Consider the following 27,529-nt stretch of genomic DNA (forward strand, 5'->3'; position numbering starts at 1 on the left):
CAGAGGCTTGAGGGAGCAGAGGTGCTAACAGCTGGAGTACAGAAATTTCTATTGGAGGTAATGAAAATGACCTAAAATTGACACTAATGATAGTAGGACATCTTTGTGGATACTCTAGTGATGGCTGGACAGCTCTGAGAGAACAATGAAAACCAACGAACTGTATACAACAGATGAATTATACACTCCATAATGGGTCTTATGTCTCTATAAAAAATTATCTTTGGTGCTATGCTTAAGCTTCATAAAATTCAGAGCCATGGAGATGTCTCAGAAGGTAAAGATTCTAGACAGGCAGTGGTGGCATACACTTTTAATCCCAGCACTTGGGAGGCAGAGGCAGATGGACCTCTGTGAGTTCAAAGTGGACCTCTGAGTTCAAGGCCAGTCTGGACTACAAATCGAGTTCCAGGACAGCCAGGACTGTTACATAGAGAAACCCTGTCTCAAAAAAAAAATCTTAGAATATATTGAGCACAATGTTTTGTTTTGTTTTTTTTATAAAAGTTTAATACAATTATCACCAAATCTTTTACAACACATAATTTTGATCATCTTTTTCACTAACCATTTTAGTTTTTGTCACTTAGACAATAACAAAAACTAAGTTCAAAGACTTTGAAAATAACCGAAAGGCAAAGAAGCACTAACAGCCAGAAGAGAAAGTTCTTGGCATCTGTGAAGGAACATGCAGGGCCCATGGCCTCTTGCAGAAAGGAGGGAAGGCTGGTCACTTGTCTACTTACTTTTTCATTTCAAGCTTGCTAAGAAGCATTATGTTCTTCCCAAGCTTTATATCATCCTTAAAGGAAAGAAAGAGTATTTTTCTTTTCTTCTTCTTTTTTTTTTTGTTTTTTTGTTTTTTTTTCAAGACAGGGTTTCTCTATGTAGCTTTGGAGCCTGTCCTAGAACTCACTCTGTAGACCAGGCCGGCCTCAAACTCACATAGATCCACCTGCCTCTGCCTCCCAAGTGCTGGGATTAAAGGCATGCGCTGCCACCACCACCCAGCTCACAGAAAAGAGTATTTTCAATCTTATTCTTCCTTGAGTTAGGAAGGTGTTCTGTTTCATTTGGGGGTGGGGGCTGAGATAGGGTCTCGGGTTCTAAATGTGACTTTAATCCTCCAGCCTCTACCTTCTGAGTGCTGAGATTACAGGCAGGCGCCATCATACCCAGCTCTTGCTTTTGATGATGTTGGGCTGGAACACAGGGTCACACACACGTGGGGCTAGGGCTCTGCCACTGAACCACATGCTCTGCCCCAGAAGGTATTCTTGTAACTTCCCAGCAATGGCTCTGGATACCAGAGTTCCCCAGGCCCTGCCGCACCTTATCCTTCCCATTCATCCTTTTTTCACTTGCTTTGAGGCCCTGGGAAGACAGGATTGCTTCCTGTCCAGCCCCTGCTATAGCTGCAGAATCCAGCATGGTGCATATGTGCAGGACAGGCACTCAAGATACATTTAGTAAATTATGGGCTCTGGGGTTTTGTTAACATGAAGTTATTCTCACATAATATGATCATCTATGAAACCAGGTCCACAGAAATAATAATTAACCCTGTGAGGATCAGGAAGATCAGCAAATATCAGATAGCAAGCCAAGTTGTTCTCTCTCCCTATGCAGGGACTATTTTACTCGAGGGACAGAAACCTTTTGTTTGTTTGTTTATTGGTTTTTCAAGACAGGGTTTCTCTGTGTAACAGCCCTGACTGTCCTGGAACTCATTCTGTAGATCAGGCGGCCTTGAACTCAGAGACCTGCCTGTCTCTGCCAGGCTGTTTATTTATTTTTTAATTCTTCTAGATTGCCTCTCTCTCTCTCTCTCTCTCTCTCTCTCTCTCTCTCTCTCTCTCTCTCTCTCTCTCTCTCTCTGTATGTCTGTCTGTCTGTGTGTGTGTGTGTGTGTGTGTGTGTGTGTGTGTGTGTGTGTGTGTGTGTGTGAAGGTCAGAGGACAATTTGTGAGAGTCAGTTCTCTCCTTCAATAACGTGGGTCTCAGGATCAAGCTCTGGTCATCAAGCTTGGTAGGAAGTGCTTTTGCCCACTGAGTGATCTCTCCAGACTCCTAGACTTAGTAGACACAGAACTACCCTCCTGTCTACAGGAAGTTCATGAATGCGGAACTAAATAAAGCCAGTCACACACAAAACCATGAAACAGAAGCCAGGTGTGCTGGCACACTTTGAGGTGGAGTCAGACAGATCAGGACTTCAAAACCTACCTGAGCTGCATTCAGAAATCCAGGCCAACCTGAACTACATGATAATGAAACCTAGTGTGGAGATCAGAATACACCCTACTCTACGTCATTCCATATTGGATCAACTGGCTTTACAGGCTGTGTGCTGCTGTGATTTTACAAGCAGCTTTTAACTCCATTTTTGAAGAAGGCTGGCTGCAGCTCCTGGGTGGCTCCATCAACTGTATCATCTTTCAGGCCCAACCTCTCCAGTACAGACTGATATATGACTTATTCTGAGAAACAGATGGACAGCCATCCTATAAGTTTATTGAGGAAATTTAAAACTGTGGGGGCACATGGGTGTATTAAAACCATATCAGGGAACCAAGCCTAAGTACTTACCAGACCCATCAGACTGTGGAAAGCATAATTCCCTCACCTAGACCCTCTAAAGTGATGGGCACCTAACACTGCCGTGGCATGGCTCCATGCTAACCTATCATCAAAGGCCCGTGACTCCCTGACTCCCCGTGGTCCTTCACTGTTGATGGTGCCTACTCAACTGCTTGCCCATCTACCTGTTCAGCCATCTAGACCTGGACCAGCTCCTGACCCATTTCCTGCTTTGTTTCCTGCTCTGGACCCGCTTGATCTTTTCACCTCTTGGCTGAATTCTGTAGCTTCGCTCCCAATGCCGTCCATCCAGGAGCTCTACCAGCAGCTCCCTCTTGGCACTGGTCTGTTTTGCTATCTTATCTATACAGACTTTTTCAGCCCACTCTGAAACCTCTTCAACTTTGCTGCAGCCTCTTCAACCTGTATTTCTTCTGTGACCCATATATGCATATGGAGGTATACAGATATGTTTACTGTGTGCTATATGATATGAGAATTAATATCAGTAATTAAGATTGGCATAGAGAAGCATGGAGAGATAGCTCGGCAGTTAAGAGCACTTGTTCTTAGAGAGGATCCAACGGTTTCCAACACCCATATCAGGTAGTCCACAACTACCTGTAACTCCAGTTCCAATGGATCTGACCCTTCTTCTGGCTTCCAGGGGCACCTGCACTCACACATGTACATACTCATACACATAATTAAAAATAAATCAGCCCAGGTGGTGGTTGCAGATGCCTTTAATCCCAGCACTCGGAAGGCAAAAACAGGCAGATCTCTGTGAGTTCGAGGCCAGCCTGGTCTACAGGGTGAGTTCCAGAAGAGCCAGGGCTGTTACACAGAGAAACCCTGCCTCAAAATAATAATAATAATAATCTTAAAAAGAAAAGACTAGAATAAAAAAACTTGCATTCACCTCAGCCAAGCCACCAAAGTAAGCATAAGTAAATTTCATGATGGATTTCTGCCATTGATACCGCTAAATCTTGCTATTCAATAAATGCTAACATTGTGGAAAGATACAAATATGTTCATTTAGGTTTCTGGCACAGCACACACATGGAACACTGGCTCAAACATTCAAAAGGGAAACAAGGAAAGAGGGAGTCATTTTCAATGTAGGTCCATGAACTCAAAAACACCTGGAATTCGCATTAGTGCTCTCAAGAGAACTTCAGCAGGACAGGACAAACATGGTCCAGCACCCATTATCATTTGCTCTCTGGGACACTGTTCAGTGGGTTATTTTGTGCATAACCAATACTCTTCAAAAGGACCTTGAATGGGGAGAGATTGAATGCCTCAAGTGACAGGTCAGCAAGAGCAGATGACTGGGTGAGAGGGTAGCTGGAAAACTGCTAAAAAGGGTACGGTTGAGCATGCTCTAAGGGACAGGTCCTGGCACGGCCATGTGAAGCACCCCTAGTGTCTTATAAAAATCAAAACTCTGGGATACTTACTCAGTATGGAATTTTCAGTTGTGAAAACGGTTCGTCTTAATCCCAGTCTCATTGTTCCTCCCAAATCGCCAGGGTTATGTTCGGGCATGTCAATTACCTTTAACAAAACAAATCCAGTTTTACCATCTTGCGAGAGTAGTTTCCCACATTTTCAGCTTTAATTTTAGAGGAACAGTTGTTGGGAAAATATTCCCTCGAGTACTATGTCTGATCAGTTCTTCCAGGACTCCTGATAAAAATCAGCCACCTGTCACATCCTTCCCGAATTGTATAAACCTCTTACCACAAGTTCTCAACTTTCACTCAAGTTATTTACAAAACAGTATATCAGGGGCTGAGTATGTAGCTTGGTTAGTAGAATTCTTATCTAGCATGTATGAAGCTCTGGGTTTGATTGAACTTCATAACAGAATGGTGGCACACACCTATAATCCCAGTGCTAGGGAGGCAGAGGCAAGGGGATCTCTGTGAGTTCAAGGCCAGCTCTGGCTACATAGTAAGATACTGAGAAAGAAATAGAGGGAGGGAGGGAGGGACGGAGGGAAAGAAAGAAGAAGAAAGAGGGCTGATATAGTTCCATTAGTGGAGCACTTGCCCAGCATGCACAAAGCCCTGGGTTTGATTTCCAGTTTGATTTCCTCATAAACCAGACATTGTGGTAAACACCTACAATCCAATCCCAGCACTAGGCAAGAAGAGGCAGGAGGATCAGAAGTTCAAGATCATCTTTGGCTGCTTATTCCAAGCCACCCTGGGATACATGAGACCCTGCCTCAACAAAGAAAAAACAGCTGGGCAGTGGTGGTGCACGCCTTTAATCCCAGCACTTGGGAGGCAGAGGCAGGCAAATCTCTGTGAGTTCAAGACCAGCCTGGTCTACAGAGCGAGATCCAGGACAGGCACCAAAACTACACAGAGAAACTCTGTCTCGGAAAAAGAAAGGAGAGAGAGAGAGAGAGAGAGAGAGAGAGAGAGAGAGAGAGAGAGAGAGAGAGAGAGAGAGAGAGAGAGAAAAAACAATGAGAGGAGACCTTGAAAGATAATTCAGATGATTAAAGTGCCTTCCATGCAAGCATGAGGACTTGAGTTAAGAGCCCTAGTACCCAATAAAAGTCAGATGTGGTTGCTCACATGTACATGTGTATAACCCCAGCGATCTCACAGTCAGCCAGTTTATGCAAATCAATTAGCTCAAAGTTCAGTGAGTAACCGTGTCACAAAAAAATAAGAGAACCATTGAGAAAAACACCAGACATCAATCTCTGACCTTCACCTGCTGTATGTGCATACAGCTACACAAGCACATACACATACCAAACACACACATACACACACTCTCTCCCTCTCCTCTCCTGTCCTCTCTCTATTCTTATACATCCTGTGAGTCAAAAACTTAGCAATGCTGCTGACCTCTCCCTCTTCTTCATATCTAATCTGTCAAGTCCCATTAATTAACCCCTCTGGACCACCTTGTCCTAAATGAAACCCTTGTAAACACTGAGATAGCTGGGTAGCTCAGCCACCCAGTATCAAGGAGCCCTGGCCTCTGTCCGGGGCCTTGCACAAGGCCTTTTCTCCTCACTGGGCTTCTCTCAGCTGTCTGCTGTATGCTTCTGTATGAGAAGGGCGGTTGTTATGTTTCCTTACCAGTGGGCCGTTCCAACCAGTAGAAAAGAACTGAAGGAACAAGCTGAATGAATGAACCCCAAGAGAACAATTTCAGATTTGTTGAGTCACACCACAAAAACTCAGAAAGATGTCTATGAATAAAATCTGTTTTCATTAGCCTAGTAATTCCTTTTCTTCAGTTCTGATCACTATGATTCATTGTTTTGTTTCATGTTTTTTGGTTAGTTTTGGTTTGGTTTTTGGTGTTTTGAGACATGGTCTCAATATGTAGTTCTGGCTGTCCTGGAACTCACTATATAGAACAGGCTGGCTTGAACTCATAGAAATTGGCCTGCCTCTGCCTCTTGAATGCTGGGATTAAAGGCCTATGCCACCACACCCAGCCATGTTTTTGCTGTTGTTGTTGTTGTTGTTGTTGTTGTTGTTGTTGTTGTTGTTCTTCTTCTTCTTCTTCTTCTTCTTCTTCTTCTTCTTCTTCTTCTTCTTCTTCTTCTTCTTCTTCTTCTTCAAGATGTTAGATCAGAGTGTAGTTGGCTAAAGTCAACCTGTTCTTTTTTTTTTTTGATTTTTCAAGACAGGGTTTCTCTGTGTAGCTTTGCGCCTTTCCTGGGACTCACTTGGTAGCCCAGGCTGGCCTCGAACTCACAGAGATCCTCCTGCCTCTGCCTCCTGAGTGCTGGGATTAAAGGCGTGCGCCACCACCACCCGGCTAAGTCAACCTGTTCTAATAAAATTGCTCAGGTTTCTCATAGAAGATTGCTTATACTCCCACACACACCCTGAAAGTCACATACGGCTCTAAAGGAATCCTTGACACCTGGAATTTCCTAAAGGATGATTTTCTAAGAAAATATCTGATTTTATTAGTGCCCCAGAAAATGTTTGGAGCCATCTGAACCCTGACACCCAAGCAAACTCCAAGAGTCACTGAGGGGAAGGCTGGGGGAAAATGGATTCTACCTCCTGCTGGAAGTTGTGCTTGATTTCTGAATTGCCCTTAACTCCTAGCATGTCTTCCCTATCTTCTTTGGCTGGCAAGTGAGGGCTAGAGTGTTACTGAGTGAACTGAGAGAAGGCAGCCTCCAGTTTAGGAAGCCAAGCTACTTAGAAATGCCCGCTCCTTGTGTGTCTTTTCTAAGAAAAGGTAGGTAAGTTCACAAGAGCTGCCACAGACTACTAAGAAGTTCTGTGTTCTTAGTTCCATTTAGGTTCCATTCAAGTTCCAAATATGGTGATAAACTCCCCTGGGTTCCTGTCAGAGGTGCACTACAATTCTTCAGTCAGTTCACCTTTATTTACTATATAGGGTCCAACTACCTAGAGTCTTTGAAGGTAAAGTGCTTCAGTTATCAGTGACTATGGTAATCAAGAAATATATTGGCCTGAACTATTGAAAACAGAGTAAAAAAACAATTAAGAACAGGATGGGAGAATGCCAGAGAGAGAGGTCAGCAATTAAGAGCATGTGTTGGTTGCTCTTGCAAAGGACCCAGGTTCTGTTCCCAGCATGCAAGATTCGCTGGGTTTGAGCCCCAGCACCACATAAACCAGGGCATGGCTGTGCTACATAGCAAGTTCCACACCTGCCTGAGCTACATGAGACTCTGTCTCAAAAGAGATAAAATGGGGGGGGGGGGGGTGGCAAGTGATGGCCTCTCAGGCTATACAAGCAACCTAATTAGGCAACAAACAGACCCAAAAAGCCTAAGAGAGGAGAGCAACATGGTTTGAAAGCATGCTAATTTTATCACTGTCAAGTGGTTAGTGAACCCCAAGTGCCTTTATATTTATCCCCAACATTTCCAAAATACCACAGTTTTTGCATCTGAAAGGAAAAAGCTTCTTCCTTTACAAAACTATTTCCTTGACCCCACTATTGGCTGGGATCTGACCCCCACATGCTGTCCTTTCTTGGAACAGAGCCATATAGCATACAAGAAAAATTTTAAAAAGATCAATAAGTTATAAAGCTTTGGGAGATGTAAAGGCACCGCACAAGGATAACTAAGGCACTAATTAACCTTGACTGAGATATTCTGCAACCTCGATAAAAGTGTAATGAGTTCAAGTCCTTCGGCGTCCCAGGGTACCTTAAACCAAGTGTATGGAAGTCCGAGTCTCTTATCAATGATGAAATTCCTTAATGGCAGTGTGTATGGGGCCTCCCTGACTGCATCCTGGGAATTGGTTCCTTATCTGAATATTTCACTTGGACAAAACCAGAACATCTACTCCCAGAAGACCCTTTCCACCTCTCTCCTCCTCTTCCTCATTAAAAAAAAAAACACATTTATCTATAGTGTTGTGTGTGTATGAGAGAGGGTGCTTATGTGCCACAGAGGGTGTGTAGAGGTTGGAGGCCAACTTTCAGGAGCTGTTCTCTCCTTCCACCATGTAACTACCAGGGACAGGACTCAAGTCATCAGGCTTGGCAGCAAGCACCTTTATCTGCTGAGCCATTTTGTCAGCCCTTTGCTTTTGTTGTTGTTTTCCTTTTTACAGGACTAGTAATTAAACCTAGAGTTTCATACACGGTAGGTAAACACTCTACCTCTGAGCTATATCCCTAGCCCCATTTCTAGTGATTTGCCCAGACTTTCTAGTGTGTTCCTCAAGTACTCTTGTTTTGTTTTGTTTTTTGATTTTTCGAGACAGGGTTTCTCTGTGTAGTTTTGCGCCTTTCCTGGAACTCACTTTGTAGACCAGGCTGGCCTCGAACTCACAGAGATCCATCTGCCTCTGCCTCCCAAGTGCTGGGATTAAAGGTGTGCGCCACCACCGCCCGGCTCCTCAAGTACTCTTTACAAAGATTCCCCGATCTGTTCCTCTCCTACTGTCCACTGGGTTCTTGGGGGTTCTCTCTCCCTTTTTTTAAGCCTTACTCTAATTTGGATTCTCTATGAGTCATGTTGAAGATGTGCATAGAATTATGAACCAACTTGACGTCATTAGTATGTTACCTAACGCTGTCTTGCTACTTGGTCCAGCAGTCTCTGTCACTGTAAATCAAAGGAACCCTCCTGAGTGGCCCTCGGGTCTCACCTCATGCATGCCTAGCAAGCTGGACTTCCCTGATAGATTCAAACCTGTACTTTCTACTCAGCTAGGCAAGTCCAATGCCAATGGCTCCTCCACTCCCTGTCCCCCACCACACTCCCATATACACACCACTTCTTCATTCCATTTCTAAAGAGGCCTTCTCCCTACTTCACCAAAGAGCCCATGATTTGAGACATGCTCCAATTCTCCTTATTGCCCTATAATGAATATGCTCTCCTTACCAAATAAATCATCTACATATTGTTAATTCATTTCCCATACCCCTCCAAAGATTTTCACATTCTAGTTCTTAGACCCTAAGAACACGTGGACCTTTTGTGACATTAGAATTTACAAATGGGATTATGTTAAAGTTCCTGGAAGTGGGAGGGGGCTTTCTTGCTGTGTTATGATAAGACAGAAGGCATCACATAAGCTGGAGAGAGGAGAGGCGGGATGAAGTCATCATTTCTAAGGAATTCACCCCTGGCACAGACGTTTATTCGGGGTTATGAGGATAAACCCATATAATCATGTGGGACCTTGAGAGAGGAAGGAAGGACAGAATCAGAGGTGAAATGATAGCAAAGCAGACATTACAGACAGACTGGATGATGCCAAGCTTCTGGCTTTCAGGATGGAGAGTGTATCCATGAACAAGCAGCCTCCAGAAGGTGAAAACCTAAGCAGTCTCTCCTGTAACTTCAGAAGGAACATGTCCTGTCAGCTCATTTTAAACTTCTGACCTACAAAAGGGAGCAAGTTGCCCCAGGTACTGTGTTGGTAAGAACTTAATAAAGCAGCAACAGGAATCCAATGCTGTCCTTTTTGTATAGCTATATACAGACCAAAGGGAACAGTATCCATTCATAGTGTTGCTACAATGGTTTCAGGGGGCTACAGAAGTTGAGTGCCTGTAGTATAAAAACAGACCACAACCAAAGTCCTCAGTAAGCACTGGCTCCTATGTGGATGCCTCTGGGAACTCAGAACTGAAGACAGTACAGACAGGAGATACACACTCCAGGCCAAGGCTGGATGGAGAAAAGAAAATGAACTCTGATGGTCCAGGGAGGGCAGGCACCACATAAAGGCCAAGTGTGTGTGGGGGGGGAGACAGGTATGCTGTCACTTTTAAGGACAACTAAAATTAAGTTATCCTTTTAAATAACCAAAATTCAGTTCCTTAGAAAGGATGAGTTCAGGGTATTTTAAATTTCAAAGTCAAAAAGATAACATACAATAGCATTTCACATCCACCTTGTTTTGTGGGGACCTGGTCATTAGTAACACTAATACAATTAGTAATACAAAAGGATTTTTTAAGACAAGGTCTCATGTAGCCCAGGTTGGCCTCAAACTCCCTATATGTATCAGAGGAGGACCTTAAACTTCTGATTCCCCTTTCTCCACCTCCCAAGTGCTAGGATTACAGGTGTGCACCACATAGGCCAAAAGTTATTGAGTCTACACATCCCTCATTTCAAGGGAAGATCTCTGCTTAAAATGGCCCCATGCTGCCTGTCAGAACTCAGGCTTGTAGCCAACGCTAACAGAACTTGAAAAATACCCTGTGCTTCTTCTCAGGTTTACATGCTCATCGCCTCCAGTGTTCTCTCTCATGCCTTATTTTTACCTTTATCTTAGCACAAGGGTAACCCAGCAGTCAGAAACGAAAATCCACTAATAGTCTCATGAAACATTAACTAACAATGTATGGAAACCTGCCATAAATGCAGGGTGTGTTCAAAAGAGTGTGTTTTGAAATGAGAAAAGGGGAAAGAATGACGGGTACAAGGTTGGTAATGGAAAAATGGAGAGGCAAAGGTTAAGCAGCACCTCTCTGCTCAGTTGCTTGATCTTTGGACAGACTTAATTTTTTTTACCCCCTCAGGAAGACTCTCGGCACCTGCGGCTTCTGTGACCACGTTATTCTGCTCAGAGTCAATAGCATGGAATGCCTGAAGGAAAAAAAAATCCTTTGGGCTGGGAATGTAGCTCAGTTGGTAGAGTGCTTGCTTAGTTAGCATGCATGAAACCCTGGCTTCCATCCCCAACACCACATAAACTAGACATGGCCTAGACTACTTTAAACCTGATCCTTAGAATTCATGTATTATGTATTTGTTATACTTTTATACATCATCTGTGCCACATGATATGAAGTAAGTACAGTATATAAAACATCTGTCATATAATCTACTGATATTTGGATTATATGTAGTAATTAAAATCATTTTTTCAATATAGCCACAAGAAATATAACACCAGCTACCATCAGTTTTAGCTCCAAAATGATCATTTGAGAAAACAATTGAGGAGATTGAAATATGCTGTGATAACACCACTGAGGTTCTATCGAAAAAAGTTCTTGTCCTTAGGAGACACAGGCTAAGGTATTTGCAGGAAACCAGTGAGATTCCACAACTTCTTCTCAAATGATTGATGAGGAGGAAAGAATTGGCCCAGAAAAGGGGAAAGCACATGTGGAAATGTTAGCAGGTAGAGTCTAATCAAAAGGTACACTTCTGTATTATTCTTGCCACTTTGCTTTAGATGTAAAACAAAACAAAACAAAACAAAAAACCTTAAAGATGTTAGAGTGAGGCAATCAATCAGGAGGACTGAGATAGGAGGACCAGGAAGGAGTTCAAGGGTAGCCTGGACTACACTGTGAGTTGGGCTACACAAAGAGATCCTGTCTCAAAAACCAACGGCAACAAAGAAAGACATTGGAGGAAAAACTATAGTCCTTACTATGATTAGTCACAAAAGCTCACTTCCTCCCAGGAAACTAGAACTTACATGTAAAACAAGCAAACAAAAACACTGGAAATTTGCTAAAACCTTTAAAAAACCGTAGCCAAAATCAGAGTATTACCATGTAAAATCATCAACTAAAAACCATACAAGCTGGCCATGGGAGCCCACACCCGCAATCCCAGCACAGCTGAGGTAGAGGCAGAAGGACCAGGAATTCAAGTTATCCTTGGCCAGGCTGGGCCTCCTGAGAGCCCCTGGCTCCAAAAATCAACAAATAATGAGTTTGGAGATATAAGAGCTCAGAGCGTAAGAGCACTTGAGCATAAGCACAAGGAACTGAATTTACATCCCAACACCCATGTAATAGGTCAGGCCTGGCTGTGTGCCTGTAACCCCAGCACTATGGGGGTGGAGAGCAGAGAAGGGGTTCACTGGGCTTGCTGGCTACCAACCTAGCTCAGGTTCCATGACAAACCCTATCTCGAGGGAATAAGGTGGAAGACTAATAGAGCAGGACAGGACACCTGACACCCTACACAACTGTACACACATGTGTACACATGTATACACCACACTCATACACACACCCATACACACACACACATACACACACACACACATATACACACACACATGTATACACACACACACATATAAGTGGGTTAATACATAAGTCTGTACTGGAGTCAGGTAAACTGCAATAAAACATACAAGACCTATAGAATAATAAATGCTCAGGATTGACCAGAATCATGTGAGCAACACCACAGCATTTCACATTTGTTCTCCAATGTAAATAAGGTCCTAGAGTTTTAGAGGCAAAAAAACATCTGGGCCAAGTACAGTCCCACATTTCAAACCTGAATTTGTAGGTAGTATACTGCAGGTCAGAGAAAAGTTTAAGTGTCCAAGTGTTTAAAAGCTGTTGAAGTGCTTTTGAAGTCAATCTGGAACTCCTACCTGTGACTTATAATCAGCATTAGAGTAATGTCCCCAAGAAATGTCCTAGCTTTTCATGGACCTCTTTCCAGGAAAAAAAAAAATCAATTTCATCTCTAATTTCAAATCCTGGCTAGTCCAAAAATTCTGAAATCGTTCCAATGGCTTAAGCGTAAGTTGAGTGTTTTCACAAGTTTTAGAATGATTTAGCAAAATATATTTTGTTACAAACAGGAGAAATATTGCCAGACTTGGTGGCATACACTGTTAATTCCAATACAGGAGGCAGGAGGCAGATCTCTATAAGTTCAAGGTTAACTTGGTCTATATAGCAAGCTATATCCAGGGTAGCCAGGAGTGACAGAGGGAGAGGAAAGAAGGGAGGAAGGGAGAAAGAAGTAGAGCGAGAAGGAGGGATGTAAGTATAAAGAAATAAAAAGCAGAGAGAGGAACAATAATCAAAAAGAAAATGGCATGTTACTCAAAAATCTTACTTTGCCAAATAAAATCAGAAATTTTTATCTATCTTCTCTTTTTTGTTTGTTTGTTTGTTTGTTTTGAGACAGGGTTTCTCTATGTAGCCCAAGCTGTCCTGGAACTCACTCTGTAGACCAGGCTGGCCTCAAACTCACAGAGATCTGCCTGCCTCTGCCTCCTGAGTGTTGAGATTAAAGGCATGCACCACCACTACCCGGCCCAATTCTGTTGTGGTTTTTTTTTTTTTTTTTTGAGACAGGGTTTCTTTGTGCAGTTTTGGTGCCTGTCCTGGATCTCCCTCTGTAGCCCAGGCTGGCCTCCAACTCACAGAGATCTGCCTGCCTCTGCCTCCCGAGTGCTGGGACTAAAGGCATGCGCCACCACTGCCTGGCTCCAATTCTGTATTTTAAAAGCTGTGTAATACTGTCCTTCTGTGACAGAATTTTTTTTCTACATAGGAAGAAAAATTTTTCAAGCCTAAATCTGCAATCTTATTGCTTTCAGAAATGTGAGCTGTGAGCAAGATAAAAATTCTATATTGGAGGGAAAATTATTCTAAGAAAAAGAAAATACAGGTTTTATTCTTGGGACCCTGAACCATTAAGCAACTGTTGAAGTCACTCTTTATCGGAGCTTGCCCTTAACTGAGAGTCTTAAGCCTGGTTTCAGAACCCATTAATCATTACCCTTAAGGAGTAAACAGAGGGGAATTTCCTAATCAGGTGGTATGTCTGTAAAGACTATAAAAGAGCTCCTCCTCAGCTTCTCGCCGCTTCTCACCCCTTGCATTGCGGCTTGACTCCTCCAGTGCTTGCACTGACTGGTGAGCAGCTCCGTGTGATCTGAACACGGCCCACTAGCTTCTGGAGTGCTGCGGGGAGAGCGAGCCCGGGGCTTCCAGCAGGCTAAGCAAGCACTCCACTAACAGCTATTTTTAAAATCATTTAGGAACTAATAATGCTGTTCCCATCTACCTCTCTTCTCTCCCTTTTCCTTTTTCTCCCCCTTGTCTCTCCCAATAAATGGGGGGAGGAAAACCTTGTGGGGAACACGTGACATGGAAGCTCCACTTCAGCTTTTTGGTAAATCTATTTTCTTCCCAATTTAGAGGACAGCAGAATGAGCACTAAGAAGTCTCCTGAAGAAATGAAGAGCATTTTCCAAAAATATGCAGCCAAGGAAGGCGATCCAAACCAGCTATCAAAGGAGGAGCTGAAGCTGCTGATTCAGTCAGAATTCCCCAGTCTCCTGAAGGTGAGTGCACACCTCTGAGGGTGGGAGGGGAGGACAGCTGAGGGCCTGGGGCTGAGGACTGCCTCGGAAATACTGAGCACAGCCCTGTGCAGATATGGCCACATACAACCCAGGGCCTAGCAAAGGCTAAACAGGCACTCTACCACTGAGCTCCAGCTGAAATCCACATGACTTTTGTTTTTAGAACACACACACACACACACACACACACACACACACACACACACAGAGCTGAAAACATTAACATCATAATCTGGTGTTTCCTAATTTTCTTATAATTCACAATAACTTTGTGCATGTGTTGCTGGGACTTGAACCCAAGACTTCACACATGCATGTGGAGATTGGTTGCATAGTAAAGTACTTATATATACTTAACACTACTGAACTGTCCGCATAAGAATGGCTAGATGAGGGACTGGAGAGATGGCTCAGCAGTTAGGAGCATTTACTACTCTTGCAGAGAGCCCAGGTTTGGGTCTCAGTAGGCACATGGCTGCTCACACCATCTTTAACTCTGGGTTCAGGGGATCCAATGTCCTCTTCTTGCTTCTGTGGGCACCAAATACACATGGCACATATTTACACATGCAGACAAAATGCACATACTCATAAAATTTTCTTTAAATCTTTAAAAACATGAATAAATCTTTTTTAAATGGATACGTGATAAATTGTTAGAATTTTATCATTTTTGAAACAGGGTCTATGTAGCCCAAACTGACCTAAAACTCACTATGCCATCCAAGCTAACCTCAAACTCAATGCAATCCCCCTGCTTCAGCCTTCTAAGTAGTTGGGATTACAGGCTTGAGCTACCAGGTCCAATTTGAAGAATTGTTTTCAGAGACATAAAGAAGTTCAGATCTCTTCCAGGACAGCCAGGGCTAAATAGACAAGCCCTGCCTCTAAAACAAAACAAAGAAAGTTTAGATCTTATCAAATACATCAAAATGCAGATTATGGCTATCAGAGAATAATAAATGTGCTATATAGTGTTAAATTTTTCTAAAGAGCAAGGGGCTGGAGAGATGGCTCAGTGGTTAAGAGCACATGACGCTCTTTCCAAAAGACCTGGATTCAGATCCAGCACTCCTCTCAAGTAACTTACAAGCACCTATAGCTCCAGAGGAGCTGATGCCATTTAATGGGCTCTGGGGGCAACTGCACTCACAAGTACATGCCCACAGACAGATGCACACACATGCACATAAGTATGTTTTCAATGGGGGAGGGGTGGTGCACTCACTCATCTAATCTCAGGACTCTGGAGGCAGAGGCAGGTGGATCTCTGTTGAGTTCGAAGCTAGTCTGTTCTACATAGTCAGGGCTACATAATGAGGGCCTGTTTCAAAGATAAATAAAATAAAAAAGGAAGACAGAACCCAGTTATGTTACATAAAACCACACCTATCATTATATTGTCAGTGGCAGGTGACTGAAACCTAGGCTGCCTTCTTGGAAGGAAAAATCCAGTTCCTCTAATTTCAGAGATGCGTTCCAGTATCCTATCTAAATTTTCTTCCTTCTCCTACCCCATTCTTTTTGTCTAAAACCAGGGTTCGAGTACTCTAGACAATCTCTTTGAAGAGCTGGATAAGAATGGCGATGGAGAAGTCAGTTTCGAAGAATTCCAAGCATTTTTCAAAAAGATATCACAATGAAGAAGCCATCAAGGAGCCCCATCACCACCTACTTATTGAATCCTTTGCAATCATAAAGATCTAGCTGTGAGAGCAAGATACTGTTAATAAATCAAATTCTAAGACATGTCTCTCTTGTCTGTTGTTGAATATTATTTTAAGGTGTTACTTTTGTTCATGTTTCATTTGTTTAACTCTGTGAAGCTGTGTTACTGTGCCTGTGTAAAAGACCTGATGGCCTAATAAAGAACTGGCCAATAGCAAGGCAGGAAAAAGGATAGGAAGGGCTGGCAGGCAGAGAGAATATATAGAGGGAGAAAACTGGGAGGAGAGATCTAAGATCTAGGGGCCAGAGAAGGAGGAGGACGCCAGGGGCCAGCCACACAGCCACACAGCAAGGCACGGAGTAAGATTTACAGAAGTAAGAGAATGGACAAGCCCAGAGTAAATAGGATAATTTAAGGTAAGGAAAGCTGGCTAGAAACAAGCCAAGCTAGGGCCGGGCATTCATAAGTAAGAATAAGCCTCCGTGTGTGATTTATTTGGGAGCTGGTTGGCGGGCCCCCCCAAAAAAGAGCAAAAACCTCTAACAATACTTGTCAAGTATTCACTCTTGATTACTTAGATTTTAGAGTAATCTTAGCCTGATGCACCTTCTTTATTTTTCTGAATCTTTTATTTATCTAATGTGTGTTTATTGCACGTATGTACATGTGAGCAAGTGCATACACCAGCAGGTCACAGTACATGTGCGGAGGTCAGAAGACAACATGAGTAGTGTGACGAGGGGACCAAAGTCAGTTGTCAGACTTGGTGTTAAGTACCTTCTTCTTCCTGAGCCATCTTGTTGCCTGACTCACTACTTTCGAGATTAAAAAGAAAAGTCATCAGACCCTATTTAAACTCAGTAGGTCATAGAAACCAAAATAAGATTTGAATTAGAAGGGGATAATGGAAAGAAGACAAGTTTCAGTGGGAGAAGGAAGCGGGAGAGACAGAATAATGGGAGTGAAAAGAACTAAAAATCACCATACACATACATAGAACCATCAAGGAATACAATTTTTTTTTTTTTTTTTGGTTTTGATTTTTCGAGACAAGGTTTCTCTGCATAACAGCCCTAGCTGTCCCGGAACTCACTTTGTAGACCAGGCTGGCCTCAAACTCAACAGAGATCCACCTGCCTCTGACTCCCAAGTGCTGGCATTAAAGGCATGTGACATCACACTCAGCATTTTTTTTTATTTTAAAAGTAAAAAATTTTAAATATATATTGCCAAGTATGATGGCTCATGCTTGTAATCTTAGCACTTGGGAGGTATAGGCAAAAGGACTGAGTTCAAGGTCATACTCAGTTACATAGAGTTTAAAGCTAGCTTGGGCTAAATGAGAGCCTGTTGCGGGGCATTTACCCACCAACCCCACAGTTCCTCAGAGTTTTCTTGAGTGCAAGCAGCAGGAAATATTAGATAGAAGGATTTAGATTGTGGAGATAAACAGATAGAAAATACAGGATAGCCTCAAGAGGGCCTGGAACCTATTACAATGGGCCCTGACCATCTCTGCCCTAAGGTATTTATAGAAACACCAAGGGGTTGAGCAAAGGACCTCCCCCCAGCACAGCCAAATGCAGACAATCTCAGACACCTGCACTCAGGCCTGTGGTCCAATCATCCTCTCTATGAAGACCTGCTGGGTAAAGGCACTAGAAAACCTGAAAATGGGCTCCCACAGCCATGGTAGCACTAGCCTTACCACCACCACCACCCGCGCCCCCACCACCCCCCACCCCCCACCCCCACCCCTGCCGCACCAGAGAGGCTAAAGAGATGGCTCAGTGGTTAAGAGTGTAAATTACTGCTGGGCAGTGGTGGTACACGAGGCCAGCCTGATCTACAGAGTGAGTTCCAGGACAGTCAGCGTTATAAAGAGAAGCCCTGTCTCAAAAACAAAAAGAGTGCATATTGCTCTTGCGGTGGATACAAATTCCCAGCACCCACATCAGGTGGCTCCCAACTACTTGTAACTCCAGCTCTGAGGGATCCAATGCCCTCTTTTGGCCTCCTCCCAAACCTGTACACATGTGCACATACCCACCCACAAGACACACATGCATAAATCTAATTAAAAGTAAAAAGAGAGGCTAAAGAGATTGCTCAGCAGTTAAGAGCACTGGCTCTTCTTTCAAAGGACCAGGTTTGGATTCCCAGCACCCACATGGCAGCTCACAACTGTCTATAACTCCAGTTCCAAGGGATCTGGAGTTATAGACCAGGCACACAAGTGGTGAACTGATAGTTACACATGCAGGCAAAACACTCATAGACATAAAACAAAATAAATTTTTAAAATAATACATAAATCTAAAAGAAAAAAGTCCAGGATACTTCGACAATTTTGCCAAGGGAAATAAAAATGCTGAAGAGTCAAGTAAGGCCTTCAGTCTACTTTTCTTTCAAAACAATTGTTTCTTGCTCTGAGTGCTGGCATCATTTCTAATCTCAATTCGTATTCCACTCTGTTCAATGGCTAGCAAGGAACACACTTCAAAAGCAGATACTTGTCTACAGGGCATCTCCCAACACTTACCATGCCTCTGAAACAAATGACCCCTCAGGGAATAAAGGGAATTCAAGAGAAAGAGGCACAAGGCTCATCACGGCAGGAATGCCCTCAGGTTGGCCAGCCTAAGGCCTTGGTTCTGGAAAACAATGTTCTAACTAATGTTCTTCAATATTTATTTTTAACTCACACTCTAAGGCCAAAATTGCCATGCTCTACTTTCTGTGGCTGATGCCAGAAAGGTATGTAACCGTTTTCCACTTCAAAATGTAGAAACTGTGATAACAAATGGTTTCCAACTACATGGGCCTCTATATTACCATACCCTAAGCTAAGAATCACTGTCTGCAAAGCATGGCCCTTGACTCCAGTGAAGGGTTAACCCAACGAACTTGAAAATGTAAGTTTGGGGGCTCAGATAGCTCAGTCAATAGAGAGCTTGCTTTGCAAGCTCAAGGACCAAAGGTTGATCTCCAGAACTCATGTGTGAAAAAAAAGAAGCCAATGTAGGGACACTCTTAGATCTTATTGCTGGGGAGGCTGAGAGGCAGATCTCTGGGCCTCACTGGCCAGCCAGCCTAGCCTACCTGGTGAGTTCCAGACTAATCAGAGACCCTACGTCAACAAAAAAATAAGTGGACAAAACCTGAAGAACACTCAAGGTTGTCTTCTGGCCTCCACAGTCATGTCTGTGAATGCACATGCATGCACACACACAAGTTTAAGCTAGGTATGTCCATCAAGCTAGCTACAGTCATATTCCTAGTAGCCCTGAGGTGACCAGTGGACCCCACACCTACCTAGCCTGTGCCTCTAGAGAATGGATAGGAGGACACAGGCTAGACAGGGAGAAGCAAGCTCTCTGGGGAGTTGAGTAGCAACCATCTTTACTCTGGAAGCCCAAGTCTGTAGAAAGATCTGTTAAGAACATGTAGCATGGGTGGCCACAATGGCACCAGACACAAAATGAGTAGGGCTTTATGACTTGGGGTGGGGGGAGATGGAGGAAATATGTTCAATTCTGTTCGGATATGGGCTAAAATATAGAATCTCAGCTGGTGGTATTACCTATAATCCCATCAGTTAGAAGGCTAAGGTGGGAGGATCTAGAGGTGAGGTCAACCAGAGCTACATAGCAAAACCTCGCCTCCAACAAAACAAAACAAACCAAAAACCTGACGTACACACTAGAAATTAACACTCCCTGCTTCCTGAGAAAGCGATGTGACTAGATGCCTTCTGCTCATATTTCCAAACCTTCTACTCACTCTTTCATGCCTTCCTGACACGATGGAATGTACCCCCTCAAACTGGAAAGCAACATATACCCCTCTTCTCTTAATGTTGCTTCTTGTCATATATTCGTCTCAACATAGAGAAAAGTAACCAAGACGGTCACACATTAGGAGCGGGCAGGAATCAGAGATCCACTTCTCACTTGGTATCTTATTTTGTTTGGACTTTCGAACTTTCAAAAAGAAAAACGAGGGAGATGATGAGATTGCTCAGCGGGTCAAGGCTGTTACACCTGATGCCCCGAGTTTGACCCCCAGGACCCGCATGGCGGAAAGAGAACTAACTTCTGCAAGTTGTCCTCTGACCTTCACCTGTGTCATGGGGTATGTGTGCGAGCCTGTGCCATGGGGTATGTGTGCGAGCCTGTGCCATGGGGTATGTGTGCGAGCCTGTGTCATGGGGTATGTGTGCGAGCCTGTGTCATGGGGTATGTGTGCGAGCCTGTGCCATGGGGTATGTGTGCGAGCCTGTGTCATGGGGTGTGTGTGCGAGCCTGTGCCATGGGGTATGTGTGCGAGCCTGTGTCATGGGGTGTGTGTGCGAGCCTGTGCCATGGGGTATGTGTGCGAGCCTGTGCCATGGGGTGTGTGTGCGAGCCTGTGTCATGGGGTATGTGTGCGAGCCTGTGTCATGGGGTGTGTGTGCGAGCCTGTGTCATGGGGTATGTGTGCGAGCCTGTGTCATGGGGTATGTGTGCGAGCCTGTGCCATGGGGTATGTGTGCGAGCCTGTGTCATGGGGTGTGTGTGCGAGCCTGTGTCATGGGGTGTGTGTGCGAGCCTGTGCCATGGGGTATGTGTGCGAGCCTGTGCCATGGGGTATGTGTGCGAGCCTGTGTCATGGGGTATGTGTGCGAGCCTGTGCCATGGGGTATGTGTGCGAGCCTGTGCCATGGGGTATGTGTGCGAGCCTGTGTCATGGGGTATGTGTGCGAGCCTGTGTCATGGGGTATGTGTGCGAGCCTGTGTCATGGGGTATGTGTGCGAGCACGCACACAGGTACACACACAAAATAAATGTTTAAATACAATACTCTTCAATTAAAAGAGAATAATTTTTAATTGCTGAGTCATTGGTTTTCATAAGCCTCTCTGCCTTCCATCCTTTCAACAGTCAGAAAATAAAACTGTCTTAACTTTGAGAGTATACTTGTGGTTTTATGATTACAGAAGTTTCCCCAATGATCAGACCACTGAAATCAGTGTTGTGTATTCAAAAAATTAAGCAGCTCCTGGAAACACTTGCTGCCAAGCCTGATGACCTGGGTTCAATCCCCAGGATCTGTATAGTGGAGGGAGGGAACTGACTACTGCCTCCCACACACGTAAACCCAACAGGGAAGTAGATAGGTAGGTAGAATGACTGATTGACTGTTGATTGACTGACTGATAAAAAACGAAGCAGAAGAAGAAAAGGAAAAAATCAAACAACAGTTTAAAAAAGAAAACAGCCTAAATAAAAGTCATCGAAGAAAACTCTTAAAAATTGTGATTAGGAGCCGGTTGGTGTTGGTGCATGCCTTTAAGCCCAGCACTCGGGAAGCAGAGGCAGGCGGATCTCTGAGAGTTCAAGGCCAACTTGGTCAACAAAGCAAGTTCCAGGACAGCCAGAGTTACATAGTAAAACCTTGTCTCAAAAACAACAATGATAATAATAATAAAGCATAAAAGATTCTAAAAAAGTAACTTCTAATCCTTCCACCAAGAAATAGAGCAGCATGTCTGGGTATGCAGCTGTACTGGCTAGTTTTATGTCAACGTGATACATGCTAGGGTCATTTGGAAAAAGGGAACCCAATTGAGAAAATGCCTCTACCAGATTAGCCTGTAGGCAAGTCTGTGGGGCATTTTCTTACTTAAGTGATTAATGTGGGAGGGCCCAAACCACTTCTCACTTGGTATCTTATCCCTGGGCAGGTGGTCCTGGGTTGTATAAGAAAGTATGCTGAGCAAGCCAAGGGGAGCAAGCCAGTAAGCAACGTTTCTCTTCTGCGGCCTCTGCCTCAGTTTCTGCCTCCAGGTTCCTACCTTGAGTTCCTGACCTAATGTCCCTGGATGACAGAGTAGGTAAAATATCCCCCACCCCTGCCCCCAGTTCATTTTGGTAATGGTGTTTTATCACAGTAATGGTAGAGTATTTTTGTAGCACCACAAAAGCTGGGGATAAAATGCTGAGCATTTTCACATGCTGGGAAAGCACACTGTACCACTAAGCCACACCCACAGTCCTGGTGCTGGTTTTAATGGCACTCTGAATGATTTCACCATCAAGTTTACTACTGGCTTGTAAAAGATATTCTTTCCTTTCTTCGAAGTACCGGCTCTCTCTGGTTTGTTTCTGAGACTGTGAGCACCAGGTGGGGTCACTATAAAGTCTACTAAGCATCTATGATGAGATGGGGTTTCTCTGTTTCATTCAACCAATATGCTGTGTTAACAGATTTCATTCCTGGGCTAGGCAGGATCGGTCATGATCCTGACAGTCTTAGTCAGGAGCCTTGACTGTCCTGAAATTCCTTATGTAGATCAGCTACTCTCAAACTTCGCATAAATCCTTCTGCCTTTGCCTTCCCAGTGCGAGGATTATAGGCATGTGCCACAACAACCAGCTGGATTATGCTTTAATGCTGTTGAACTAGAAGTTCTAGTATTTAAGGTTTTAACAGCTTCATTCCTGTCTTAGTTACTTTTCCTTGTGCTGTGACAAAATACCCTGACAAATCAACTTAAGGAAGGGTCACATTTCAAGGATACGGTCCATCATTGCAAGGAAACCCTAGAAGCTAGAATTGGAGGCAGCAGTTCACATTTCATCCACAGTCAGGAAGCAGAGAGCAATGAATGCTGGTGCTCAGCTTGCTCTCTCCTTTTATTCAGTCTGGGACCACAGCCTGTGGAATGGTACTGCCCATATTTATGGTGCTTCTTCCTTCTTCAATTAACTTAGTCTAGATAATCAATCCTTCACAGACATGCCCGACAGCTAAATAATCCCTTGCAGGTGTGCTTGGGTAACTGGTCTGCCTGATTCCAGATCCTGCCAAGTTAACAATGAACACACACCATCACAATTGCCAGGCATCAGTAGTCTATGGTTTGAAGTTTATTGGTGGTACCTTTTTTTATTATCTAGGCCAAGCTAGCTCCCACTTCAGCCTATGTTCTAGGTGTCAATCAGCCTCTGGCATGGAAACATGTTAGTGCAGCTCCAAATATATAAAGCAAAAGATAGTCGTGGTGGCTCATGCCTGTAATCTTAGCATTTGGGACGTAGAGAAAGGAAGACCAGGAGTTCACCATTCGTAGCAAGTTTGACATCAACCTGGTGGTATACATGAGACTCTGTTTCAAAGAACGTGAGAGGGGGATGGAGCATGGTTCATCATAGAGTACTTGCCTGTCATGACCAAACTTATGGGTTCAATCCCCAACATCACCAAAAATAAAATAACAATTTGTTAATCTAAATGTGCAAACCATCTACTATGGGCAAACAATTATGAAAGATACTAACTTCCAGACCCTTGAGGTCCTAAGTCTGTGATAAGCAAGGAGGGGAGGAATAGGGAAAGCAGCATTATCCACTAGGTTTTGGGTTTTGTACCTAGTGCCCTGATGCCCTGAGAGGAGTATATGGGAAAGAGGCAGCAGTGAGTATTTAAACCAGAGAAAACCAGTGAGATGGTTCAGTGGGCAAAGGTACTTGCTACACAAGCCTAACAACTTGGGTTTGATCCCCAAAACCCATGCCAAGATGAAGGCAAGAATCTACTCCACAAAGTTGTCTTCTGGCCTCCATATGCAGTGGCACGTGCACAAATAATAAAAGGAGGAGAAAGAAAAGAACGACCCCAGGCAAACGCATCATGACCAATTTCAAAGGTTGTTCCAAGAATGCACGTGCTTTGTCTTTGGGAAAAAAGGTGCCGGGCGGTGGTGGCGCTAGCCAGGCGGTGGTGGCGCACGCCTTTAATCCCAGCACTCGGGAGGCAGAGCCAGGCGGATCTCTGTGAGTTCGAGGCCAGCCTGGTCTCCAAAGCGAGTTCCAGGAAAGGCGCAAAGCTACACAGAGAAACCCTGTCTCGAAAAACAAAACAAAACAAAACAAAACAAAACAAAACAAAAAAGGCAAGTATTCAGAATAAAGAGGGCACCCTGGCTTCAGATCATGAAAGTCCTTGGGTATCATGCTAAGTAGCCAATCCAAGGTCGGAAAGGAAGAAGAAAGGTGTCAAGAGTCACAGACTAGAGCTGTGAACTCAATGGCAGAGTACTTGCCTCGCAAGCATGATGGTCTAGGTTCCATCCCCCACCAAAATCATAGAGTAACATCAGCCTGCTTTAAGATGAGATAGGCATCCTCTGCAAGGGAGTGGCAGACACCAAGTAGAGGCTTTCACAGCAAAGCAGGTAAGAGCACGGGCCACACACAGGACTTTGATAGAACAGATATGTTCTATGACTGCTATATACACCAGCACGGGAAAGTGTTTCAAGTTGAGCCTTCAACAAGGGTAAAAATGAAGTAGGGCATGGTGCTTCATACCTGTAATCCCAGTATTCAAGAGGCAGAAGCAAAAGGATTGTTGCAGAATCATAGCCAGCACATAGTGACCTTTTCTCATAAAACGGAGGTGGGGGTGCATATCCTTGGTTGGCCTTCTTAACCTCTTTTCCTACACTGATCTGATTCTCACATCACCAAAGTTCATCTACATTACCCTTGTAATTAACACTGCCAGGACTTTGTCAGCCACAAAATTCCACTGCTCACGAAGCTGTAGGCTCCATCAGGGCAAGGCTGTGTGTGTGTGGGTGTGGGTGTGTGTGTGTGTGTGTGTGTACATTCACACATATAGAGACAGAAGAGGACATCAGGCACCCTGCTCTATCATTCACTTTATTCCTTTGAGACAGGATCTGTCACTGAACTTGGAGCTAGGCTGGCAGCCAGCAAGCCCCACAAGTAAGCTCCTGTCTCTGCCACACACGCCCCCATGTAATTGGATGCATGCACAGCCACACCCAGCTACAATCTCAGCATTTGAGAGATGTAGGCAGAAGGATCAGGAGTTCAGGGCCATCCTTGGCTGAATAGTGAATTCAAGGCCAGCCTAAGATACATGAAACCCCATCTCGAAAAATAAACTACTGAATAATTAAAACTTGTTAGAGAGTGGGTCTCAAATTTTTTTTTTTACCATATTCACTGAACTATGTAGCTAGGAGATGGTAGCATGATTTTAGTAATCATTTCATAATGTATATAAACAGCAAAACTTACATATTGGTACATCTTGAATACATACAATTTTATATGTTCTTTTAAAAAAGGACCATTTTTCTTCCAGTCATGATGGCCCCTGCCTAACACATCCTTTCCTGTGCCCTACCCCCACCCCTTTACAGAGTCTGCTATTTTTGAAAGGAGCCAGTACAATTTGGAGTGAGTGCCCATTAGTGAGTTTTAAGGGTAATCCATAATTTTAACAACAAATGACTGACTCCATGAATGCTTTGAAGCTAATGTATTTGTCAGCCTTTTATACCTTGAGCTCAATGGGAAATGCCTTAGAAATAGGTATTTCAGCCACTTTTTTTTTTTTCACTAGAAATGACTGAATGTTGGTGGGAGGAGATACCCTGCCGGGGAGAACTGTTTGGAACTGTCCACTTTCAAGTCCTAAATACGGCATTACAAATGAACTACCAACACAACTCCACTTCAGGCTACTTGGGAAATGGAGAGATTGCTGTATTAGTTCCTGTTCTTGTTGCTGTGACAAAAGGAACTTAAGCATATCCCAGGTTGGGAGCGCGGTCTGTCATGTGAGGAAGGTGGAATGATAACACTGACTCTCTGGTGGCAGTGTGAGGCCCACGGTGGTCACACTATGTGCTCTGTCATGAGGCAGACAGATGAGTGTTCAGCATGCTTTTTCCTTCTGAACTTTTAAAACAGTATTGTAAAATTACATTTATTTATTTCTTTATTTATTGTGTGTCTGAGTGGATGTGCACACATGCGTTCATGCACCATTGTATATATGTGGAAGTCAGAGGATGAAAACATGCTAGAGTTGACTCTCTCCTTCTACTTTGTGGGTCCTAGAAACTGAACTCAGGTTCTCGGGCATAGCAACAAGTACCCTACCTACTAAGCCATCTCCCAGGTCCTTTTTAACTTTGTATTCAGTTCTGACACCAGTCCATGGAATGAATGGTGCTGCCCACATTCAGAGTGAATCTTCCCTACAGAGATGGCTCAGCAGTTAAGAGCTATTTCTGCTGCTACACTGGTGTGGAGCACATCTTAATCCCAGCACTCAGAAGGCAGAAGCAGGTGGATCTCTGAGTTCGAGGCTAGCCTGGTCTACAGAGTGTGTTCCAGGACAACCAAGGCTACACAAAGAAACCCTGTCTCAAAAAAAAAAAAAAAGATAAAAAAGGTAAAAAGAGCTATTTCTACTCTTCTGAAGACCCACATTTGGTTTCCAGTACTCACATTGGGCAGCCCACAACCTCCTATCACTCCAGCTCTAAGGGACCCAATGCCCTCTTCTGCTCTGCACATGTGTCATACACACATGGAGATGCACACAAAAGTAATTACAAATAAACAAGTCTTTAAAAACAAGATGGAGTGGAGGAGATGGCTCAATAGGTAACAGTACTTGTTCCACAAGCATGAGGACCTAAGTTCAACTGCCCAGCAGCCATGTGAAAAGCCAGGTGCCACCACACATGTGCCTATAACCACAGCATTGTGTGGATAAAGACAGAAAGATCACTGAGACTTCCTGGCCACCAGTCTAGCTCCAGATTCAGTGAGACACCTTGTCTCAAGAGAATAGGGTACAGAGTGGTAGAGCAAGACACTCAACATCTTCCTCTGGCCACCATATGCTTGTACATAGGCAGTATACACACACACACACACACACACACACACACACACACACACACACACACACACAATCATTCTTCCCCTGTTATAGCTCTATTCTTTATAACTGCCTTTCTGGGAAAAATGATTTTAAGCACAAACTAATTCTCAAAGGCTTTCTATATTTTTTGTCAAGTAGAAAATCTTCAATGTTCTAAAAGTAAATCAAATGTCCAAGTAATATAAGTTGCCTAAACGGTTACTCTGGAGTGGATTGTCTGGATATCTGTTTACTTGTTTGTTTGAGACAGTCTCAGATAGCCCAAGCTGGCCTCAAACTCCTGATCCTCCTGTCTCCACTTCCCAAGTGCTAGGATTACAGAGATATGGTCTTTTGGGGGATTTCTTGTGGTTTGGCTGGTTTGAGTTTTGTTTTTGTTTTTTAAAAATCTCTTAATTTGCATAGCATATAAAGTCATTGAAAATAAGCCAAAGGAAATACTTCAAATAGTGCTTCAACTAAAGACAACATAAATTATCCTTCACAGGAATCAGCTTTTAATTGTAACTATTTCACAAATCAGATGTCAAATTGAGCTTAACTCTGAAACTTCCTACATCAAAAAGGGATAAATGAAGGCATATGCATAATAAAGAAATCCAATCAGAATATTATCAAATACTACAATCTCAGATGTCCATTTGCACCTTGCTAAAACACTTCTAGCCATCCCATGAGTGGTTAAGTAGTAGAATTCTAACCTGGGGCTGGAGAGGTGGTTCAGCAGTTAAAAGCAGGTGGACCCAGATTCAGTTCCCAGCACCCACATGGCTGCTCACAATCATCTGTAACTCCAGGTTCAAGGGGTCCAATACCATCTTCTAGCCTCCCAGGGCACCAGGCATACACATTATATACAAACATACATGAAAGCAAGACACTCATACACATAAAATAATGAAATAATTTAAAGGAAAAAATTCTAATCTCCCATTTT

The 27,529-nt window shown here is 43.7% G+C and overlaps 2 protein-coding genes across 6 annotated transcripts in view; one reads left to right on the forward strand and one right to left on the reverse strand.

The window, feature by feature from the left end:
• Ctps2 (CTP synthase 2) overlaps window positions 1-27,529 on the reverse strand; it is a 117,347-nt gene that overhangs the window by 44,517 nt on the left and 45,301 nt on the right. For all 4 annotated transcript variants that reach the window (XM_052719196.1, XM_052719029.1, XM_052718939.1 and 1 more), the window contains one exon: window positions 4,047-4,143. In XM_052719196.1, coding sequence (XP_052575156.1) covers window positions 4,047-4,143 — 97 coding nt within the window. The remainder of the gene's footprint in view (window positions 1-4,046; window positions 4,144-27,529) is intronic.
• On the forward strand, window positions 13,505-15,921 carry S100g (S100 calcium binding protein G). Of its 2 annotated transcripts, XM_052719316.1 has the most exons (3): window positions 13,505-13,716; window positions 14,002-14,147; window positions 15,707-15,921. In XM_052719316.1, the coding sequence occupies exons 2-3, from the start codon at window positions 14,013-14,015 to the stop codon at window positions 15,809-15,811; spliced, it is 240 nt and encodes a 79-aa protein (XP_052575276.1). In that variant the 5' UTR covers window positions 13,505-13,716; window positions 14,002-14,012; the 3' UTR covers window positions 15,812-15,921. The 2 variants fall into 2 exon arrangements, with proteins under 2 accessions (XP_052575276.1, XP_052575361.1); XM_052719401.1 differs by lacking the exon at window positions 13,505-13,716 and having other exon boundaries at window positions 13,750-14,147.

This window comes from Peromyscus californicus, unplaced genomic scaffold (assembly GCF_007827085.1).
Source record: "Peromyscus californicus insignis strain IS unplaced genomic scaffold, ASM782708v3 Scaffold_10__1_contigs__length_136768540, whole genome shotgun sequence".
Lineage (NCBI taxonomy): Eukaryota > Metazoa > Chordata > Mammalia > Rodentia > Cricetidae > Peromyscus > Peromyscus californicus.